This window comes from Anas acuta, chromosome 27, assembly GCF_963932015.1.
Source record: "Anas acuta chromosome 27, bAnaAcu1.1, whole genome shotgun sequence".
In the NCBI taxonomy this organism is placed as follows: domain Eukaryota; kingdom Metazoa; phylum Chordata; class Aves; order Anseriformes; family Anatidae; genus Anas; species Anas acuta.
The window spans coordinates 1,117,915-1,140,794 of record NC_089005.1 but is presented as its reverse complement, the minus strand read 5'-3'; the positions used below and the strand labels follow the sequence as shown (position 1 = coordinate 1,140,794).

General features: G+C 39.5%; 1 protein-coding gene across 8 annotated transcripts in view; it reads left to right on the top strand.

Moving 5' to 3' along the window:
- The window catches only part of UNC5D (unc-5 netrin receptor D), a 164,505-nt gene extending 151,097 nt beyond the window's left edge, over positions 1 to 13,408 (top strand). For all 8 annotated transcript variants that reach the window (XM_068662268.1, XM_068662267.1, XM_068662265.1 and 5 more), the window contains 3 exons: positions 2,142 to 2,306; positions 4,172 to 4,350; positions 5,456 to 13,408. In XM_068662268.1, the coding sequence (XP_068518369.1) occupies positions 2,142 to 2,306; positions 4,172 to 4,350; positions 5,456 to 5,660 (549 nt within the window). In that variant the 3' untranslated portion in view covers positions 5,661 to 13,408. The remainder of the gene's footprint in view (positions 1 to 2,141; positions 2,307 to 4,171; positions 4,351 to 5,455) is intronic.
- The last annotated feature ends 9,472 nt before the right edge of the window (positions 13,409 to 22,880 follow it).

Genomic DNA, 22,880 nt, shown 5'->3' with positions numbered 1-22,880 from the left:
CCTTTGTTTTTGAAAGGTGAGGTTTTAATCTCAAGGATACAAGAAAAAATGTGTTGCGTTAGGATTTTGACAAATACAGAATGAAACATTTCATATGTAGCAGAATGCTTTAAATTTTTCATTTTGAAGAAAGCAAGCTTGTGCTTTTACCTGTTTCAATTACCTCCAATGGAAAGCCTATACTCATGTTAAAATTTATCACTATTTTTGATGTCTTTGTCATTCCAATTTCTATACTGCTATGAATATACGTCTGAAAAGGAGAGGATATATGTCAGCATTTAAATGTCACGAGTTCAAATTATGGCATGCATATTCTTAGAAATGATTAAGAGCAAATTATTTTTCCTGTAAGACATTAATTAGAGAGGCTGTTGAAGACAGGAAAGTATAAATCAAAACAAAAGATTTCTAAATGTATTGGTTACTGGAAATTATAAGCAATGTGCTGGCAAATAGAGCGAGCTGGTCTTTTAAAATACAGAACTTAATCAGACTACGTAATCTCCCTTTCCGAGAAGCATATAGAGAGACAGTTGTCTGTCATAGAGTATTTTAGCCAAAAAAAATTGCTTTTAATGTATTGCCATATTCTCCAAAGTATGAGCATAATGGACTCTGAAAATGATAGTGATCTGTATATAAATTCCTTTATCTATGAGAACATGAGGATAATTCATGATGCAATTTTAAGAAATTAAAGAAACAACTTCATTCTCAGCTTCATGTGAAGAACAACTCGCTTTTAAGTGTTTTGTTTAGTCTGTTCACTTATTTAGAGTTTAAAAGATAAAACCAATCAGTATTAGGATGCCCCGCTAGGATCAAATACCTAGCACTCTTCCTAAGGCTGTGTACATCTTCTAGGAATAAATGCATTGTTTACACTATACTTAACTCAGGCATTTTTGTTCTCTGTTGGCAAGTAATAGTCTAGAGTTTTCAGTCAAATTAAACTACAGGGTGCTATTAAAACAAGTCGTGATAGCCAGTGCAAATTGATCTGTAGTAATCTTTACATGTTGCAAGGGCCTTGCTTTGCTGCATCTAATGCATTTGGCATGGTCCAAAGTAGCTGTTCAATTTATTGCTTCAAGATAAAACCAAAAACTAAAAAGTCAGATGAGGGATCCATAATTTGTGGAAGAATGCTTGTGTGCTGTGTTTGCTCTAAGGAGGGCTCCGAACCTGCTGGAGATTTTGATCACAGCAGGCACGACCCAGTCTCTCAGCAGGAACTCAGCGTTAAAAAGAAGCATGTGCAAAACCTCTGCTGACAGAGGGGTCTGTCACAGTGCTGGTACTGAAGCCAAATAAATATTTGCATTTTATAATTGGGTATAGTTTGAGTGGCTTGGACAGCTGAGAAAGATAGTAATTGTCTCTAGCAGAAATGCAGAACGACTTGCACTGACTTTGTATTTCCTTCTCAGGGCAATGTTTTGTGAAATGTCCCAAGTCTGTTGACAGCTGTGATTCGGTTCCAGACTGTTTATGTACAAAAGAACCCATTTCTTTATGGGGTTTCTTCCAGTGTTTAATCATTTTCTCTCCTATGAGCCAGCACTTTAAGAACAAACTGGCTTTAAGAGTTTTGCTTGCCTAGAACAACTGAAATGGGCCTGTTCAGTTATCGTCTGTTTGGTCCACCAAATGAAGCCACTGTCAGACACTATGATGAGGAAAGTTTTATGTTAATATTTTCTCAAATTAGCAAAAATCTTGTTTCAAGGCTTGAACAGATGAATAAACCATCGCGTAGAAGTGCGGCATCAAAGCAGTTAATAGCAGGTGGCAGTCAGAATTCCTCTAGTGCATTTGTTTGTCCTGGCCATCCTGCAGGAGCAGATGCTGAGTGCTTGGCAGCCTTCCCACCATGTTCACAAGTCAGTAGGGGGAACCCTTAAAAACTGCTGGGGTGGTAGAGCAGGAAGAGGCTGCAACAAGCATGTTAGGAAGGCAGACGGGCACCTTCAGGTGTTGGAAGCAGCTGTTTGCCTGGCGTCTGGTGCCTCTTGGAGGATCCAGTGTCACTCTAGCTGTGAGATGATTTACATTCTGTCTGCTAAGAACTTAATTACGAAGGGAAAACCAAACTGAAGGAGTTTCTCCCCATTCTCGGGGGATGCTTTCTGTTGCAGGAAGTCCCGTTCTCCCGTGTGTGGTGCAGCAACCAGAAGCCGCTGCACTGTGCCTTTTCTCTGGAGCGCTACACTCCTGCCACGACACAGCTGTCCTGCAAGATCTGCGTCCGACAAGTCAAGGGGCACGAGCAAATCCTACAGATCCAGACATCCATTCTAGAGGTAAAGTGTTCTCTCTGTTTTGTGGTGTTTTTTTTTTCAAGTTGTTGAGCAGTGTGAGCCACAACCCCTCCCCGCTTTTGCCCTTTCTACCTCAGTCTGTTTTCTCATGGCCTGTTCAAAGCTGTAACAACCCTACAAAGCATTAGTTTCTATTTCCAGTAGAAATCAAACGATGTACTTACAGAGATTTTACAACACTAAAAATCATCTATATTTGAGTCAGTAGTAATAGTTTTCTTGCAGAAAGTTTTTGAGCATCTTGCAGAGCACTGAGAGTTGAAAATGGATGGATTGCCTGGATGCTGTCGGGCCACTGGGGAGTTTTTGTACACACAGAATGTCTTTCGAGTACTGCAGCTTTGCTCACACGTTAAAGAAAGCAACAGTGCACTGAGCAAGCTGGTAATGAGTCCTACAGCAGTGAGAACTTCAGCTACCTTTTTTAGATTATTAAGCGTCTTGATTGATTAATACAGAAGTATCTGGATACTTTTTAAACATTAAAGATTTATGTTCATGTGCTAAATGCACTATGCAAAGAATGTGGCAACTAAATAAGAAAAGCGCAAATGTCATTCAGTATAAAAACAGTTTCTGAATGGCTGAGCATTTGCCAGTTCTTTGTAGAAGTTTCATAAAAAATGTCTGCCCTTCTCTAAACATCTCAGTACTTTCTGTCCTTATAAATATCTGTGACTTTTTTTTTTTTTTTCCTTGTAAGGGACCTATCTATCCACAAGTCCCCAGAGCATCTAACAATTCTGTCCTCAAACAGATTTGCTAATACGGAAGGCTTTCTCGTGACTATCTCAAAAAGTGAAGGAAAAGTGAGGATAATTTGACTATAAGATAAATATATAAATAACAACTGAATACTTGAATTGTTCGTTGCTTTAGAATTCCCTGAACTAACCAGGTAGCAGTAGCTTATCTCACATGTGCAGGGTATGAAAACCTACTATTGTTCTGCATATTTAATTTAAACAGTCAGACAACGTGATATATCTACAGCACTGCTATTACTTTGCATGGATGACTTTTGGGATGTGTCATAAATGTTATATGAAGAGACTATAGCATCATTGTTATTTAATATTTATGCTGCATTGCTCTGAAACGAATAATGCATGGAAATGTGACTCCATTACACAAGGCTGGTATAATTTCGTAGGAAAAGAAATGGAAGGAACAACAAAAAGGACCTGGATTCCATAGAGATCTTTAATGTGGAAGAACTGAGGTACTTACAGAATTTAGGTGCTTTTAAAAAATTACAAATGGGAGATTTTTATCTGCATTTTAGGTTTAAGCTATTAAAGATTTAGGCAGCCATATCCTTTTGTGGCATTTACCTCCCAGTCACTGCTCTCTTGGACTTCATCTGTTACCCAAAAATAGGAAACTTGTGGAAGGAAAATGACACTATTTAAAATGTTTTTAGACATAGGTGGTTGTGATGTGCTAGAAGTTCCTTTGCAGATCAGAAAAAAAACCTCCTAGCTATTTCATTTTCTGTTGTCACTTCCACAAACTGTAGATGGAATCATAGACTCAGATTTGATGCTTTCTTCCTCCAAAAGTGGATGTGATGCACCAACAGGTACCTGTAGCTAAACTCACTGCAGGTTGATCCTGCGTAACAAGGCGGCAGAAAGAATACAGAAAAGAACTGTCTGCACTCACAGTTATTCTCCTTCTGACGAGGCTGTGCAAAAATCTTGTCTCAGTCCCCATTGGTAAACAGGAGTACATGGTAGGACTCTTGATGTTACCTGTTACCGTGCTAAAGAGAGCCACCTACAGACCTGAAGGTAGGCACAAAGCCTGATGCTGTGCTAACTGCTTTGTTTTTGTATTCTGTGTAGAGTGAAAGAGAAAGCATCACTTTCTTTGCACATGATGACAGCAACTTCCCTGCACAGATGGGCGCAAAAGCATTCAAAATCCCCTACTCCATCAGACAAAGAATCTGCGCAACATTTGACACACCCAACGCCAAAGGCAAAGACTGGCAGATGTTAGCACAAAAAAACAGCATCAGCAGGTAATGGAAGGCAGTTTTGAAAGGTGAACATTTACATATGCACTAAGAATGATTTCCTGCTATTATGTTATGGGTTTTGTTTGTTTGCTTGCTTGCTGGTATTAAAGATGTGTAAATGGTAATCACCTTTCTTACTCTCAAGGATTAATTGTAACTTTCTTATCTATGTGACTCGCTACTGAAAACAGGAACTGTTTTCTCCTCTGAATAAACCCAGGTGTCCCATCCCACCTGACATTAGCTTCTAAGCTCAGTTGGTACACCCACAAGACTGAGGTCTTGGTAAAGTACAAGACTCAAGAAGATTTTGGCACGTGTTCTATCAAAAAATCATACAGCCTGCTGTCTTGCCTTCTATCTGCTATGTTCTATTCCAAACCAAATTAAACGTTTTGAAGATTTTCTTTAAGGAAAGGGCATATTTTCAAAGGAAATTGTGCTGCACAGTTAGGAGTAATACTATTCTGTGCTATAAATAACATTTATGCTTGTGAGCATAAAGGTCATTTATTTGTTTGGATGATTATGTCCAAGGCCAGTCAATAGAAGGAGTTTTAGAATAATGCGTTAAAGATGCTCACTTTGTTTTACTAAATTCTTTGCCAATATGACTCCTGCAAAGTTCTAAAAACTACATCATCATAAATCTAAATTTACAAATGAAAATATACGATTTAACTTCATGGAATTGCAAGCATCAACTTAAATCACACAATTTCTCTCCCTGACAAATTTTTACTAAGCTTGCTCTCCAGATGATGACACTCTCCAGAACTGACTTGGTTTCTAAATCAATACACAGGATGGTAAGTGCTGGCCAGCATTTACGTACCTCACAAGAACGAATCCTGTGTTCATTCTACCTCTGCTAAATTGAGCAAGTAACAATTAAAGAATAAAAGCACCAGTGTGTGTCCTTTGGAGGATTCCCTGCACTCATCTAATTAGATCTTGCTGAAGGTTTCCTGCTGTTTTTTGTTTGTTTGTTTGTTTTGTACTTCTACAGGCACAACACAGGGCACTTCCCTTTTCAGTGAACATTTTCATAGTGTTACACTGTACAGTTCTCCTAATCCTTTTGCTTCATCTCCCCACCCCCTTTCAGGAATCTCTCCTATTTCGCTACACAACGCAGTCCATCTGCTGTCATTCTGGACCTCTGGGAAGCCCGACATCAACATGATGGAGACCTTGACTCCCTTGCTTGTGCACTGGAAGAAATAGGAAGGACACACTCCAAAATCTCAGACATAACAGAAACTGAGATTGAGGAGCCTGACTTCAACTACAGCAGACAAAATGGACTTTAGTCCCTTCTTTTCCATTCAAGAACCGATGGCCAGCTTTGACTTTTACACTAGAGAATCTCTTTGGCAGGGAGGAAATAAGGGTTTCTGCACACTGTAAGGAAGCAGACGCTCATTTCCACAATGCAGTTTTCAGCTGGAGGAGCAGAAGAAGCCCTATTAAAAATCATCTCGGTAATAAGGAAAACACAAGCTCTCCCTGTGCTACAGTCCTCTCTCATTTAAGATTCATATATCAAATTCAAAAACAAAACTACACATCTATCATTGCCCGGGGCAGGAAGGAGTGATATACAGAGCTGTACAAGGTAAATATTATGACATGATGTATTTAAGGAAACAGTGATGCTAAAGGAGAGTATAATGCCTAGTAATTACCAGCAAATATGATGGTGAATATTTAGAGCCACCAGAGGTTAATCCTGGTTTAAAGGTTTTCTTCTTGGGGCCTTGAGTCCCCTTTGTCCTGCGTTTCCAACTTAACACACTTAAAGAGCGGATTTTAAATGTCATTTCCTAGCATCTTGTAGTCACTTTGTATTTGCTGTAACTGAGCTACAGGACAACTGAAAATCTGGTCTTATCCTGTTCAGACATTTGAGGAATTAAGAGATCTTACAACTACTTAATTGATATTAACTACTTAATTGATTTCAAACTACATTCAAATTAAAAAAAAAAAAGTCAGTCCCCCACTGCACGTACCTTTGCTGCAGTCTTCCTGCCTATTCCCTTAGCAAAACGACTGAACAAGGCCGTTCTCTGTGGAATTAGTGTTCGCGAGTACGTGGGAGAAATTTTCACTCAGTCAAAAATGTTTCTTTGGGAGTAGATTTAAATAACCAAATCAAATTCAGGAGATTGCCAGCCCTACTTCAGCAAGTTTACACTTTGGGGGGGGGGGGTGGAAGCTAAGTTAAAAAGCAAAGGTGAATTCAATCAGTACAGCTTAATTTTGGTTTAGTTTCAGATTGAAAGGATAAACCCCACATAGTACTGCCAAAAATTGGCTCAGTTTCATTGTACAGTTTGCAAATTTTGTAGAACATAAAGCTGGCTATGTTATGCTTGGTTGAGTTAAAAACATATTGCATTTATCACCAAAACCAGAATTTAACTAGTGAATTCTCTTCATTTTTTATCCACCTCATACAAAAATAATTTATTACTTTAACCGAACCAAAAAGAAAACAGCTGTCACTGTGAGTGAGTAGAACTAGTACCAAACCAAATTTAACCAGTATTTTCACTCATATATTTTTGAAAATTAGCCAAGGTGCTTGTTAGCTCTGGCCCAAGGCTCTCAGCTTTGGTGACAGGAGCACAATCAGTACAAAGCATGAATATGAACAAGACCTGAGGAGCTTTATGGAAAAGTAAGAAATTGAAAACGCTATTTCTGTTGTTTTTTTTTTTTGTTTTGTTTTTAAAACCTCATATTTGGCTGAGACCAGCACAACAAGCCACAGGGTGGGTACTCAGTGTGCAAATCTATAATCAGCTGAAACTATTTCTTTATCCAGGATGCCAGTTCTGAAAAGTGCAATCAACAGCTCTTGATGTGAGACTTTGCTTATTCTTGTTGATCTGAAATTGCAAATTTCATTGCTTTCCCAGCTCAGCAGGCTGGAATAGCCTTAGACTTACAAATACGTAGACTTCCCCAAACATTTTTTGCACTTTAGTATTTCATGCAGTCTGACATCAGAGTTCCTGTTTGCGGTGGGAAATCATAATGGCTGCAGGCATATTTAAGACCGAGACAAAAATACCAGCTTATTTGGCAGCAAGCTGTCACTTTTTTCAGCAGCACATGGTACTGTCTGTGTTTGAGTTATATTTCGAGTGACTTCCATTCCTCCTCCTCAGAAACCTGTTTTTCATTGGACAAAATGTCATGAATAAAAAAAATAGGGAATGGCATCTACAGAAAGCAATGGAGTTCTAGTGAGCTGTCGTTGTCTGGGAAACCTGCTACAGTCACTCTCCAGCAGTTAATTTGTTCTCAGCGTCTCCTCAGATGCAGTTTTAATTTGGTTGCTGCTTTTTCAAGCTAGCTTAGGTTAGCTCCTACAACAAAGACCTAAATACTGCCCTGCACAGGCCCTAAGAGTCGTGCTGTTCTGAGGAGCTGTGTGTGTTGCCTTCTCCTGTTTCACCATGTGTAGGGTCAAATGAGCTGCTCTGTGGAGCTTAGACCTTAAAGCCTTTCTCAGGAAGTGCGTAGTGTTTACAGTCAAGACTTGGGTAGGTTTGAAAATCCTCTCTGTACAGCGACACCCAGCGCTGCTGCTGACCGCTGAGTACGGCTGAGGGAGAGGAACCGGGAGGTGGCCAGAGCCCCACAGCACCCCTGAAAGGGCTGCAGACAGGAGGGATCTGGGCTGTGCACCAAAATCCAAGTCAGATCCAACAACGTCTAGTGTCCGAGTTAATGTACTGAACAGGAAGAGATGTTGAAGTGTCTTACAATGCCAGAAAAGTAGCTGTTCAGCGTGGGGCCTGAGGTAAGATTTTAATTTTGCAGTGCTCAGTGGAGCATTCCTGCTTCCCCTTAGGTTTCGTTTTCTGGTTTTTATTCAGTTACACCAAAGCAGCTTCTTTGTTGCTGACCTTCCTTTTGTGAACTGAAACCAAGAACACTGACTTCTTCTAACCTATTACTGTTTGATGCCCTGGTAGTGTTTAACTGGACTAGAAATGCCATAATACTTTTGTACCTTTATCCCCTGGGAAAAGAATTTGAAACAGTAACTAGACGGCTGGCCTACACGAGTTTACTGAGATGGACACCTGAGTCTTCTAAGAAATGCCATAGTACATCAGACAAAACACCCATTTAGCCACAAGTGCCACAATCCCGTTTTGCTTTTTTTTAAACAACCTTTCCTTTCCTCTCCAAGCTTTCCTTTGTTTACCACTTGCTGCCTAGCACTTGCACTGGGCCTCCCTGGTTCCCTGTAATAAGGAATACTGAGTAACTGTTACCAAATCACCTTGTCCACATTATTCATTATCTTACAGACTTCATTTCCCCTCGCTCTCTTTTCTAGGCTGAAAAATCCTGGTCTATTGTTTCCCTGAACATCCTTGTTATTGTCTGTATCATCTCTAGTTATGTATCTTTTTGGAGATGGAGTGACCAATGACCTGTCTGCTATTCAACAAGAATGCAGGCTAAATCACTCAATTCTTTCATTTCCTCCATTTCTCACTGTTCCCACATTCAGTATCAATCACAGAGGATGAAGATCTTGCTATAGCATAAAGCCACAAGAAATGCCTGTGAGAGAGTGTGGGACTCCTGAGAACACAGTAAGTGACTTTACTGTGCAAATGACTCAAGCTAATACATCATCAGAGTGGATTCAGCTGCCTGAACATCCAGAAAATAAAACTGTGAGGAAAAAACTGCGTAGCTTTAAGATCAGACTGAGAGGTGACAGAGAATGTCAAATCAGAAAATCTTCTGTAAAAAAGAAAGTCCTTGTTCTCCGTGATAACAATGGTCATAGTAAGCAGTAAGCAGACAATAACTTGAGGTGGAAAGATAGGCTCAGTCTTTTTCTCTTCCCTTTTCTCCTACTCCTGGGAAATTTGCATCTGTTGATTACCGTCTGTATCTGGTACAGATATGCCTGTTTTCAGATGCTCCCTTTCTGTTGTTTTATGTTAGCATCATGGGATGATATTAATAAAGCTTAGCACTTTTAATTATAGAGGCTTGTGCCTGTTCTCCTCCCCTTTTCACGCACTGTCCCAGTTTTAGAGATAGAGAAATTATAACATGGGGGGGATATTTCTGCTACCATATAAATGAGCTACAAATGGATTTTGCTACCATTAACAACAAATAGCAAAACACTATAAGTAAAAGATGTTAAATGTTGTTTTCTTTTGCTTTTTCACCGTAAAAAGCAGCTGATAAATTCTGTCAGCTTTTTTCCCCCACAGTCTGCTCTGAGGATGCTTTGCAATACAGTGTTCTCACAGAATGATAATTTAGAATTTGTATGCAAATGCTGTACAAATAGATATGTTGGAAAGGATTAGCAGTCTTAAAATTCTAAGAGCATATTTTTAACAACTATGTTACGAAGATTGTTTTTGGAAATCTGTATGTGTGTGTATGTATGTGATTTGATCCAAAACCCAGATGTAAAGGCGCATCTGAAGTAGGATTAGGGGCCAGAAATTCAAACTCGATTCTTTTCCTCTATTTTATAAACGATGACATTTGAAATATAACTTTAAAAAGTGTCTTTCACAAACCAAAAAATTAAAAGAAAGAGAAATGCAATGCTGTACACTTCAGATTCCATCTAGCTGCCCTGAGCCTGATGCAGTGAAATAGCCATGTTGATTTTACATCACCAAAGAATCTGCTCGAGTATTTTTTCATCTTCCTAAGCACTTCCAGATACTTCTGTACTGTGAGTCATTTAAGACTAATAGTTACATTTTTTAAATGACTTACAATTTTGTCACTAAAATGGTGCACTTCACAGCTTTGCCAGACTGCAGCATCGTAAAGCTAATTTACAGTTTTTACAACATTGCTTTTGCAGTCTTACTAGTTTACATTAAAATCCTTTAAGCCACAAAGAAAAGAACCCTGCTCTGTAGATTTAAATTCTAACCTCATTTACCAGCGCAAGTCCCATAAAGCCACGATGTACTCCTACAAAAATGTTATTGGACTTCTTGTAATAGATGGAAAGATATCAACACAACTCTCTTAAAATACTAAGAACTATTTTTGTTAATATTTTTATCTCTGGCAGCAGCTGGTCTCCTCCTCCATGGGCCTGTGCACAGCTTGTTTTCAGCATGTTAAGAGAGAAGCTAATTCAGCCTAAGTGGCTGGAACAGGGATCTCTTTGTAGGACTATGTGGGCCTCATACCAGAGGTCCATTCTCATTTATGTTTGTTTGTTTGTTTGTTTTTGGTTTTTGTTTTTTTTTTTTTTTTTCAGGTGAAAGGCATTGCTGTTAGAGAGTTTTAAAACATTCAGTAACTGATTGGCTCCAGCTATTATCTTCCACTAGAAAAAAATGTAGCTTAGGTATACAGTGAAGCTAAAACAAGTGAAAAACTGTTGGGGGACTTCTTGTCATAATTTGAATTATTTTTTTCAGTCTGTTTCAGCCTGTAAAACATAGAGTTATTTTTAAGCAAATGACTGCATTACGTCTTGGACAGTAATTAACTAAATGAAAAGAGGAAATTATATCTAAGTCCTTAACAACTGTGAATGATCTGAATATTTGTCTTTCTAGCCTTCATTTACTCATTAGGATTATACCTAGGAAGTTCTCACACTTGTTACACAGTAGTAGAGATGGTTAACATTATTCACCGAGAACCTTTTGCACATTAAACCTGCTGAAGAGTGTTTTCTATGGGATGTTTGTTTGTGATCTATGCTTGGTAAAATTACTCCCTTGACACGATTCCTGCTTCAGGAGAGGCTGGCGGTGTTTCTGCAGCAGCATGTAAAATGGCACATATATCCTCTCCTGCATAGGTAATGATTGTCTAGTTAAAAAATACCTAGAACTTAAAGGTTTCCTGGATAAATACAGTAACTCCACCAGCAGGTACATGGCACACAACACCCACAGCAACAACAACCAAACCTCAATCCACTGGCGAAAGATCATGAATCATTTTCTAATACCGCACAGTCTAGCTTTTCTCTCTCATTACCAACACTAACAAACAGTAGCAAAAATCTCCTTTCCAACATGGACAAACATAAAGAAACCGCTCTAAGATTAAATAATTGCTTAGAGAAGCATTTGATAGTAACAGTGCCCGCAATGCAGAAAACAGAACTGATGTTCTACTCATTGCCACAAGAAAAACCTATCAGTATTCTTGTTCACTGTTCTGTCCAAAAATAAAATACATGTCTAGGAATTTGCCACTATATTTTTTGTATTAGAGGTGAATAGTACAGACTTTACTAGTGTTTCTTGTCTGGGGCTTGGGTGGGTAGGGGTGTATTGTAATTTTCAAGCTATTGCAAAAGCTGCATTTAAATAAGCTGTTCAGTTGTATTGAATAACTGGTTTGTGCTTTACAAGGGAATCCAGGTGAGCCAGGATTCAATGGGTAGCCTTCTTGCCTTGCTGTCACAGGGTAACTAGAGCTGAAGTCACTTGTGAAAATTTAGTTAAGGGATCGGGAGATTAGATGACCCATCCCTGATCTGTAATGTAGTGTACTGTAATCTAATGAGATTAGCCACTCACCTACTGTAGAACTGTGGTTTTGTCAGCAGCTACTTAGTTTGTCTGCCCCTGGTGTGGTAACCTTGGTTGAGAATGTACTTCTGCAGATTTAAGAAGATGTCAAACCCCCGTGTTACCTGGTCTCTGTATATAAATCTTATTGTCTAATCCCAAAAGGAAAAGTGTAGCAGAATAGGAAGTTCAGGGTGCTGCGCACCAAGCCTGGTGTAAGTTTTTTCTGATACAGCAGGAGGGGGAAGACATGGATCTAACAGCAAGCGTATTTGCTACAGAGAACAAGAATGTTTCCTAACAAATCCTCACTTAGAACTGGCTGAAGCTTTGTTTTTTCAGTTTAAAATTGTAAGACCTGGTGTTTCCCTTACTGAAGTTTGGAATATTAACGTAACGATGATGGCATCTTCCCAAACCGTGCTTTCAGTTTTCCCCCATTTGTGCACTGAAGTTGGAAGGGGAGGGAGGAATATTTTTACGTGCGTACTTTCCACTTTCAGTCAAAAAAGCAGGTACCATCACTGAATCTCACAGTTTCCTAATGCATCAGTAAGCAGTACACAGGTGCCTCACTGGGGAGGTGGCGTACTCCTGGTATGTATTTGGGAATAATAAACAGGCACCACATACCTTGTGACTTGGGAAATGCAGTCACCTTCTCCCACCTCTTAATCAAATTCATTCCCACTCCAACTCTGATCTCAGTTTATAAATGGGTACAAAAACTTTAAATGCACACCTTTTTTAATTCGAATGAAGTAAAATTGAATGCTGGTCAGTCTGTCGAGACTTAAATCAGTGTTTTTCATGGCTAGAGCTACCTAACTGAAAATTTCCATTGCATTTCCAGCTTCCCAAACTTTTGACCAGCCTTTTGACAAAATGGGGAGAGAGGAACCTCAACCTAAACACACACACAATAAATAAATATTAAAACCACTATTCCTGCATAGTGAGACATACTTTCTCTTCTGCTCCCCTATTTATACAGTGAACAGGTTCTGAAACTTTGACTTTTGCTCAGTCAACTGTGCATTCTTCCCTCCCCCCGCTTCTCCCCATGGTTTGTTTAGAACTGAAAAAAGAGCAGAGGTTTGATTGCTTTCTATAGTATGAAGCTGAAGGAGTAAGAAGGAGAGCTAGAACATTATTAAATGAGAAGCATGGCCTTGGCTTCATACCACACTTTCTGTGCCTTGTTCTATCGATGTAAATTCTGAATGTTGTACAGTAAAATACTTGGGAAAGACTCCTTGGAAAAGGCTGCACTGGCTTCTTTTTTCAGCACATGTACATATATAAATATATATACATATATATATTTGGTAATGCCAAACAGCTGTGTTATATTGTACTGAAAATGTAATAATGGACAGTTTGGATGTTTTATGTAGAGTTTGCAAAAATTGTATGGCTATAGCCTTTTGAAGATAAATGTACAGACATAAATTACTGCATATCAGTTATTTATGAATAAAGAGTCTTTTACTGACATCTCAGATTACTGTCTGAGTGGCACATTAATTTCTGTGATAAAACAAGATGTTGAGATGTGAGTGCTTTGCAATGCTTCACTGGTTTTATAGTGAGCCTTGTATGGGAGTTTGTGCTGGAAAACTGTGTAGTGGGCACCATTTTCTAGAAAAACTACAATCTACAGGGAAGGGACCAGTACTGAAGTTTACCCTTTAGTGACAACAGTGAACCAATTCAAGAACAACATCTTGGTTTTATACTATTTCACTTAAGTGCCTTGCCTTAGACTCTAACAGTGCTGGGCCCTTGGATTATGCCACTATGGCCCTGTTTCAGTTTTGTTTTGTTTTTAATAGCTTAAATAGTTTTAATAATTCAGCTACTGCCAGCCTTACTTCACTGTCTCATAAAGTCCTTCTCATAGTCATCCTAGCCAGACAGTATGTTCATATAAACTAGGTGGAAAAGGAGAGACAAAGCCTTCAGCTTTCTGCGAGGCATGGTTATAAAGCTCTTTTCTGGACAGCTTTGATCTACACGCCAGGTAAAGCTGTCACATTAATACATGCAATTAAGCATCATCTACAAATACATTAGCCTGACAAAAAGAGAATCTGGATATAGCACTAACTTTAAGTGAGGTGTTATAAAAGGTATCATTAATACATACTTAGCATTGGATGCTAGAACAAGCTGTTACGAATCAAGATAGCTTTCAAACACTTCATTACGTGCATTTAAGTTGTTACCACCCATGATATCCTACACCATATAACGTAATGGCCACCGTTTATAACAAATAGGACTATCACATGTTAACTGCCTTTGACAGTCATTGTAAAATTACTCAGAATTAATTATGTTTGCAGAGAAATAATGTGTGTTATTATGAGAAGCATTGTATTGTGATTTAATGAACAGCTACTTAGAAATTCTACTGCAAGTAGAGGCTGCTATCAGATTATTTGGAAACACAATGCTGGTCTCTATCGAACACAGAAGCAGGGTGCCATTCTCATTATTTACACGCCACATTCCTTACACCTGTCTAGCTCCCTCACCCACCTCTAATGCCCCGCACTCACGTACTTAAGAGAGCTCACAGCATCCAAAGTCTTTTCCCATTTCAGCTCATAAATAAAAAGGTGTCTTTTTTTTGTCTTTTTTTTTTTTTTCTTTCCCAAGAGAGCTCTTTAAGTACCCTTGTTCACAATTAAATACAGTGCCTATTGTGCCTTGCAAGTATGGCTCTTCAAGTATAGTAGAAGCTCTGCTTCTCATATCTTCATTTTCTGTTGAGGTTGAAAATTTACTTAGGCTAGCACCCACAGGGTTAATAGCAGACACGCTTGGTTTGATGGAGCTGAAGATACTCCCATACTCATTGTTAAAGAATCCATGAAAAGATGGCCCTGGGTTATTTAATAGAGTAACATATGATGTGTGAGTTACTTTGTCCAAAAAGGAACGGGGAAGGAGGTACAATAAACAAAGGATCAACTGCCAATTGTTCCCAAAGCATTGTTCCTACATTTTACAAAAGAAACTTGAGTTCCAGACATTAAATCCCGTCTTCTTAAATCCTAATCTACCTACTCATAAGGCCACATCAGAAACGGAGGCAATACCCAAATATACAAGAGCATTTTGCATTAATAAATTGATTTTTTTTTCACTGTGATAATTCTGTATACTTTTCAGGACAAATTAAATTGGTTCCTTTGGTACTAGCCTGTTGACTGTGTATTAAATGACCACCTCTTTCTAGCCAAACAGGCATAAGTAATATACCTCAATAAAAAAGTATTATTTTATTAAATTCCTCACCACACCTCTTGTGGCACACCAGTGTAAACACCCTAATAACTGAAGGTAAAACAACTGCCGCCTTCCTTACGCCTGAAAACCAAACAGGAAACTACACCACAACTTATTTACCTATTACCTGCACTGCAAAGCATGCCTAAAATGTAACCATTACCAAAGTGACTGGGAGACCACTGGTACTCCAGCACTGGTTCTGTTCCTAACTGCACAGCCACTGGACAAGCTTCTCTGCTCACTTTCTCCTCCTCTTGTTTTATCCATCTTGTCTGAAGGTGCCTCAGGGCAAGTGCTACAATAGAAAGCCCAAGGGAGCTTTGAATCTCAGAGTCCTTAATCATCTTTAAATACACACACACACACACACACACACACACAGACACACAGACACACACACACACAGACACACACACACACACGAGCGCTTTTTCACATTTCTGCAAATGCTTCTCTGTCCTTCCCAGACAGTCTGAGATTAGCAAAGAACCTCAATGTTACCGGGTAAATCTGTTATCACATTGAAACTAATTCATTTTCTTTTGAACAGTCAACTAGCTAACCTGGCATTAAAATCACTATCTTCTCCCTGCCAGAGTCAGGAAGCAATCTTTACTGATGCAATTAAAATTATAATTACTCCCATTCCCCCTCACATTGTACATACTTAGGGATTTTTGTAGGACTAAGGCTTATTAAAACGTGCCGTTCATAGGTACCTGTTTGGAACACAAGCAGAACGTCAGCTCACAAGCTCAAGTATAAAAAGTATTGACGGGTCTCTTAAGCTACTGGAAGCAAGATGATGCTGTTGGAAGATAAAACCTAAAACCAAAAGCAGCTGGAGATCTAAACCACAATGCCAACAACTAATAACTTTAACAAAGTATCGCTTCAAAAGGCTTTTTTCCTACTTCAAACCTAAACATACCAGTAATGACTGAGTAACTGTCACCACTTAAATAAGACCTTGAAAGTCAGAAAAGTAATTGTTTGGTCCCAAAAATTCACCTGCAGCTGCATTATCGTAGCATTAGGAAGTTCAATATCATCGCAAAAAGTACATTATTTCCTGTAACTTTTACCGTCCTCCTACAGACTAAAGGCTGTTTGAGAAAAAATATCTGGTAAATTAAGCATATGGTCATGGAACGAATGGGAGCTCAGCTGAAGAGCGGCAGCGTGCTTCAGCTCAACATGCGCTACATTCAGTTCTCCTTTCCAGTCCTACCTCCACAGAACTGAGAAGGAATAATTACAGAATCTGCGAGGAATAACGAAGCGATGAGCCGCTTTCACAGCTGCAGTCACGGCTGGTCCCTTGACCAGGTCACTGTTCGGTGACAGCCGATGTCCCCAAGGCCCCATCACAGAGCGGAGGGTTTGGGCACAGTGTGTTCCCAGCAGCTGGGAACGACGCTAGGACAGAATACATGGGAGGAGGGATGGCTTCAGTTGGTGGATAGAGAGCAGATAAGGAGAGAAATGGATTCTCTCCCTGCATGTGTTTTTGTTTTAAGGCCATTTGCTTGCTTACTCAAATCCTCAAACCCTTCTGTTGCGACAGGAGGCAGCAATGCAGAGAACTACTGCTGGTGACAAACACCACGGACTAATTTAAACCAAACTGAATAAATCCCAATCTGTGCTCTGCTACGCAGGTTTGTGCCTTTTCGTGGTATTTTTCTTCCTTCACTTATGAGATATTTGTTTGACTTCATGTTGTTAGCATTCCCTCCAATATTTACCTCAGCTTCAAGGCTACCTCCCCAAATTTTGTTTTTGTTTGTTCTTTTTTCCTGTCAGCTGTATTTAATAAGTAACTGCAGCCACTCTCAGATTCAAACCTCAAGTAGTGGTCAACGCCTCAAGTCCTACAGAAAGCTTTGTTAGTGGAAAAAAAGAAACCTAACCAAGCCCAATTACTGATGTGTTGCTGTATTTTGCAGAGATTACCAGTGTTTGACACCCAGCAGTTTGACATCCTAGCATCTCCCAGGGTTGAAGTATCTGTAATGCTGCATTTCTTCCCTCAACATAAGTTTGGAAAGAAAATATTAGCATAGACTTTTGTCCATTTTAATCAAAACTTTCAGGAACCTAACGCACTGGAAGCACTGCTGTCCAGAAATGCAGGAGCTGTCTCTTGGGGAAGTGAAGTCCCCCGTTTTGCTTTCCCTCAGAAGAAACGATCAATCTGCTGCTGGCTGATGAGTTCAGTGCTCAGAGTGAGTTTCAAAGTAGGCCCTTTACAAAGGTCAGTTCCCTATATCAGAAATATTGAAGTGCTTTGTTTTGAATCATTTATTAGTAAAGAAAACTTCCCTGTGAATGAGGGCTCTTGGCTCCTATTCATGCCTGCTACGAGGATAAGTTTTCTAGAGAATTGATGAGAAGGGTTGCTGAAGAGGAACTACAGAAATATATGCAACACATAAGAAATTCTTATTAAAAAAAAAAAAAAAAAAAAGTAACACTGGTTTTCTGGGAGTATATAAAACTAAAACGTTGCAATTTACTAAAGTTTTCTAGACCACTAGACCACTGTACCACCGTAAGGAGAGCATAAGTTTTGTTTTGCCTGCAGACACATTTCAGTATGGGGTTGATTTTAGAGGCAGAAACATCACACTAATAAGGAACAGGACGGTACACTGGGTATGAGTGTGTATGCACACACACACAGCCCTTGTCTTGCCTTAGTAAGCAGATATGTGCTGTGCCAAAAATCCTTGGGATAAGCAGGATGACAGTATTTTCATCCCTCTTTAGTGGGATAACCAGCTCATTAAATCTTAACATGAAGGTTATTTTATTATGAGGTGACAGATCTGAAGATTTACTTCCCCATTCTTCACCTGCCTTCTCCCTTCTGCTTATTCCTTTGTATTTGTTAATGGCCTTTCTCTTGTTATATAATCCTGTCAGGAGTGTAAAAATATCTCTCAGGACTGCTCATTTGGTCTAAATCACTCAGCCTGTACTGGTGACAGGAGAAAGTGTACATGCCACAATTGATGCAGAGAAGGAGTTCTGTCCTATACTCCAGTAATTGTCACTGCATGATAAGAAAGTGTAAGATTTAATAAGGTCATAAAATAGAATGGCAAGAGCTGGCGTGATAGGTATTTTTTTCATTAACATTCAGAAAATCTGGATTCAGTGGGACAATAAATTAGAGGAGTTGAACAGATATGACCTATTTGATTATTCAATGCTTTCCAGCAGCCCAGTGAAAGCAGCAGGACTGGGAGCACCTCCACCACCACAACAGCAGAAGTAAATATCTTCGGTGGTGTTAAAGCCATTATTCCCTATGCCACCAAGCTGCCTCTGATGATTTCGAGAACTAGAATCAAACTCTACAGTAGTAAGGAAGCTGAGTCTTTGCAGCTAGTTTAGAGTTTTAAATGTAAAAGCTAATGCCTCATGCAGAGGCCCAAACCTGGGATTATCCCATCCTATTTTTACGGGTATGCGCATTCCTACAATAGGCCAACAGTTCTGCAAGAACTGGTAATGAGCTGCTCTAATGTAATACACATGAAGTACTGTAACAAACTATTAAAGGACAATTTCTCTCTAAATTCTTACTAATCAAAAGGTGACTTACAAAAGCTTCATACAAGAATGCCTAGACAGCTCCCAAAATGTAACGCAAAAATACTTTTACATTAAAAACCACCTTCCAGATAATCTTACACTTCAGAAGAGGTCACTGCCTTGCAGGACTGGACACAGAGGGAATGCTCTCCAACAAGTACCTTAGCTACTTCTACTAGAAGAAACTGGCCATCAACTATAAGTAATATCAAAAAGCAGGGATGGAAGATGTGGGAGAAAAAGCAAACAACACAAAACAAAAACAAACAGGGTTAATAGCAAAGCCATTAAACCACACCAAAATCCCTGTCTGATGCAGGAATTGCTGGTCGCTTGTTCTGGGTTTTACTGGCTGACTGTGGGACCTGCAGCTCGTGGTTAATAACTCAGCTACCTCACTGGTGCAATCCCGTGATTAATAAGAGGCTGCAAAGGCTGTAAAAATGCTAAGTATAATTACAGTGTCAGCGAGCACTGCAGTGTGATTTGAAGGGTGGTGTAGATTGTCAAACCTACAGTACTTGGAATAGTCACAGTCTCCTTGCACTGTCTTTCCTTATGTTTTATACATAATTCTATAATATTTTCCTAATGCTAATAGAGACATCCTAGAAATAGAAGCCCACTAGGAAACACGGCATTTTCATTCTCACAATCATACCATTACTCCCCTCTTTCTGTTATCGCTATTTCCTTGACCAGTCAGGCATTATCTTTCCTAACCAGCTCTGCTTTCATTTTACCTTTTCCCCCAAAGAAAACTTTCAAGAACTGCAAATGCCCACTCTTTTCTATTTACTCTTTGACACATTCAGAGTGGTCACACTCCATTAGAACACAGTAAAAACAAAAAACAGTTTACAGTTTTCCCCCAGCATTCCCTTCCCCACACAAACTGCCGTAACTCCCTTTATTGTATCCTATTATGTTGCTGAAATTGCATTTGCGGATCAGGAAACAACTCACAATTAGGAAGATACAAACACACCTTGAAACCACGCTCGCTTCCCCCCCATATAACAGTACAGCATTCGCTAACACCCCATGGGGTGCATATTACAGCCCTTGCAAAAGCACAGCATCCTGGTCTTCCCCACTGAGACTCATCACTGAAAAATATATGAACAATTACCATCACTTGTGAGTTGCTGAGACCAACACAGCTTTAGAAAAAAATGACTTTTTAAAGGTGCTAATTAGAAGCTGAGGTTTTTTGAGAAATGTCATCCCATTTGGGGTGACGAGCACTTCTGAGAGCAGGATCCTCGATTTCTTCATCCCTAGGTCATATATATAAACATTCAGGGAACTGGAACTGAGTAGGAAGCAAGCAGCAGAGATGCTGGCTTTATGAAAACATCAATAACATTAAAATTCAAAGGAAGAAAAGTACATTAAGCTTAGGCTTGATTTACAAACTTTTCTAGGAAGCAACAGTTGTTTAAAGAATGTGTTATGATCAAACTAATTTATGGGGCCATAATAGAGTCGTGAAACCTCTGTACTTAATATTTATGGGGAAGGAGAACTTAACAGTTTTGCTGCATACAAATTCAATTAAAATTTGACTTAGAAAAAGGTGCTGTTTTTTTCCTTGCATTTTGTCCTTCACTAATTACTTTCCCTGTTTAAAACTCTCTGCCATCTAATACACTTGGAGAAAGATCTTTGCAAATATCAGCCTCATTAAAACCCTGCAATACAGCTTACAGAGATTACAGATGTGTACAGAAATGGACGATGGTCTTTTAAAAGTGCATTTTTTCCCTGATACTCCTTAAAGAATAAGTAACATGCGGAACAGACTGTCATTTTTCTGAACAGGTGAGTGAACCATTATAAAATATCCTAGACAACTGTGCACCATTTTTATCCATGCTTATTTTAATCCTACTGTACATGGTGCTATTATGCATGCAAAAAGGTAATGAGGCAGGCAAAGGTTATTACTAGGGACACTTCTGGAATGATGAGGGGCTGCCAATGCAGAAGACTAACCTCAGGCTATCTGAAATTGAAATTTTTGGCTAAATTAATAACTCAACATGAGACCAGACGGTAATGCTGTCTGTCCCCTGCAGGGTTGAAAATGTCTTTCGACATTAATAAAATAAAAAGGGAGGGGGTGTTACCTGTGAAGACATATAGAGAGGCAATCTAGCCGTGTTGATGCCACAGAAATGGAGGAGGTGGGAAATGAATGGAAAAAGACCGTGCCCTGCCTGAACTGCTTGACAAGCCAAGCGAATGCTCCTGCTGCCGATGGGCAAGTTGCAAGAGGAAGCCAGTGATTCCCCCCACCCTTCCCAATACGTTCAGGATCTTTTTAAACCACTAATAAGGGAAATTGACTTATTATCCTCATTATTATTCATAACAGCACCAGAAATTTTCTGAGGTGTTTTACAGAGCAGATTAAAAAAAAAAAAGCCCTGCTCCCAGAGCTGAAGAGTTTACAGTCTAATTTACACATGCAGCTCTGGGTCAGACACAAATAGTGTCTCCAAAGATGGGTGAGGAAAGACAAAGATTAGAGCAATAGCATCACACAGTTAATTTGCTGTTTCTACATGCAAAGCTAGGTGCAATGTTTGGTGATATCCAGACAGCCAAGATGACAGACATCTCTTCTTTGAAAGAGATGAGGAAAGAAAGGCAAGTGGAAGGGAAGGGAAAGGAAGAGGAGAAATATATTGAAAAAGAACATGAAAAAATAATATTGCATTATGAATCTGGCAGCAATCTGGAATTGGCCAACACTTGCAAAATCCAGTTTAGCCAGCATCCACTGTGTGGTGAGAGAGCTGGGAGAATAAAGCACATAGGCATCAGCAAAGGACATATTTCTGATAAATAACAGCAAAACTGACAGGTTGTTTGGGGTTGCTTTGGTTTTGTTATTTTGAAATCAAGGAAAGAAAAGAAAACTAGAAACAAAGAGAAGACTAAAATAACAACGCATAGTAAATGTCAGGAGGCCGTGATACAGCTAAAGATCCAGTCACTGGACTAAATGCAAGAAGTCAGGAGAAAACTAGATGCGAAACTACTGCATGAGTGAGAAGAGCAGGGAGACTGTTAGAATTGTCTGGATTATACAAGCAAAGTCCAGGTTGTGGGTATCTGGAGGTAACTTATCAACTTGAGCCTCTGAGTCTTCATCGTGGCAAAAGCAGGGGAGGTGCTCTCGTTACAGACAGCAAAGGGCTCGCAGCCTTACAGACGCCGCTGTCGGGTGCACACTTCAGCATTACAAAGTAGCCCGGTGCCTTCTGTAGTACAGTATGTGTGCACAGTCTCTGAAGTCTCACTCATTATTCTATTAGACTTTAATGGTGTTCATAGGTTGTTTGGGATTAATGAGGCAAAAGTCCTCAATCAAGAAGCAATTTAAAAGTACATTGCTAATTCCACAGAGTTCTGTAAATGAACTAATTCAATACTAGTTGACCTTTTTATTTTGGGGAATGATTTGTGCCTGTATTTTTTCCTGAACAGCGGCCTTAAGCAGTGGCAATTTGGAAGGGCATTTCTGGCCCAATGACTGAAATCAATCATGTTACAAGTGTCACGAACAGACAAGTCAGGAGCAATACCCCTTCCTTAAAAAATGTGCTGGTATTCAGCCAGCGATGCGGGGCTATGACAGGGTCTGGCTGGAGAAGTAAGGAACCCAGGTCCTTCAGAGGGGCAGAGTGAAAGGAAGAACAACCTGATTCCTTCCTAAGTCATAAGATGTTTTTTCAGGAATTTTCGGCAGTGATTCCTTCTTACATTTAACTGTCTTACTGCAGTAGCTGGCAGAAGAGGGCAGCATTCAGACTCTGGCCCATTTCATTATGCCTTGGGACATGGTAATGGCAGGAGCATTAGATAGATTTTGGTACAGCGTTACCACACGACATTATCTACAAGTGGTAGATCAGAGACTGTGATCCAACCCTAAACTACCATTTTGTTACCATCAAAAGGCAAAGAAAATATTCTTATATTTTTTGCGACAGGATGGTAGCACTTGGTTGTGCTTCAGTAGGGCATTATGTCAAAGGACGGAACAACAGAGAGACGTTT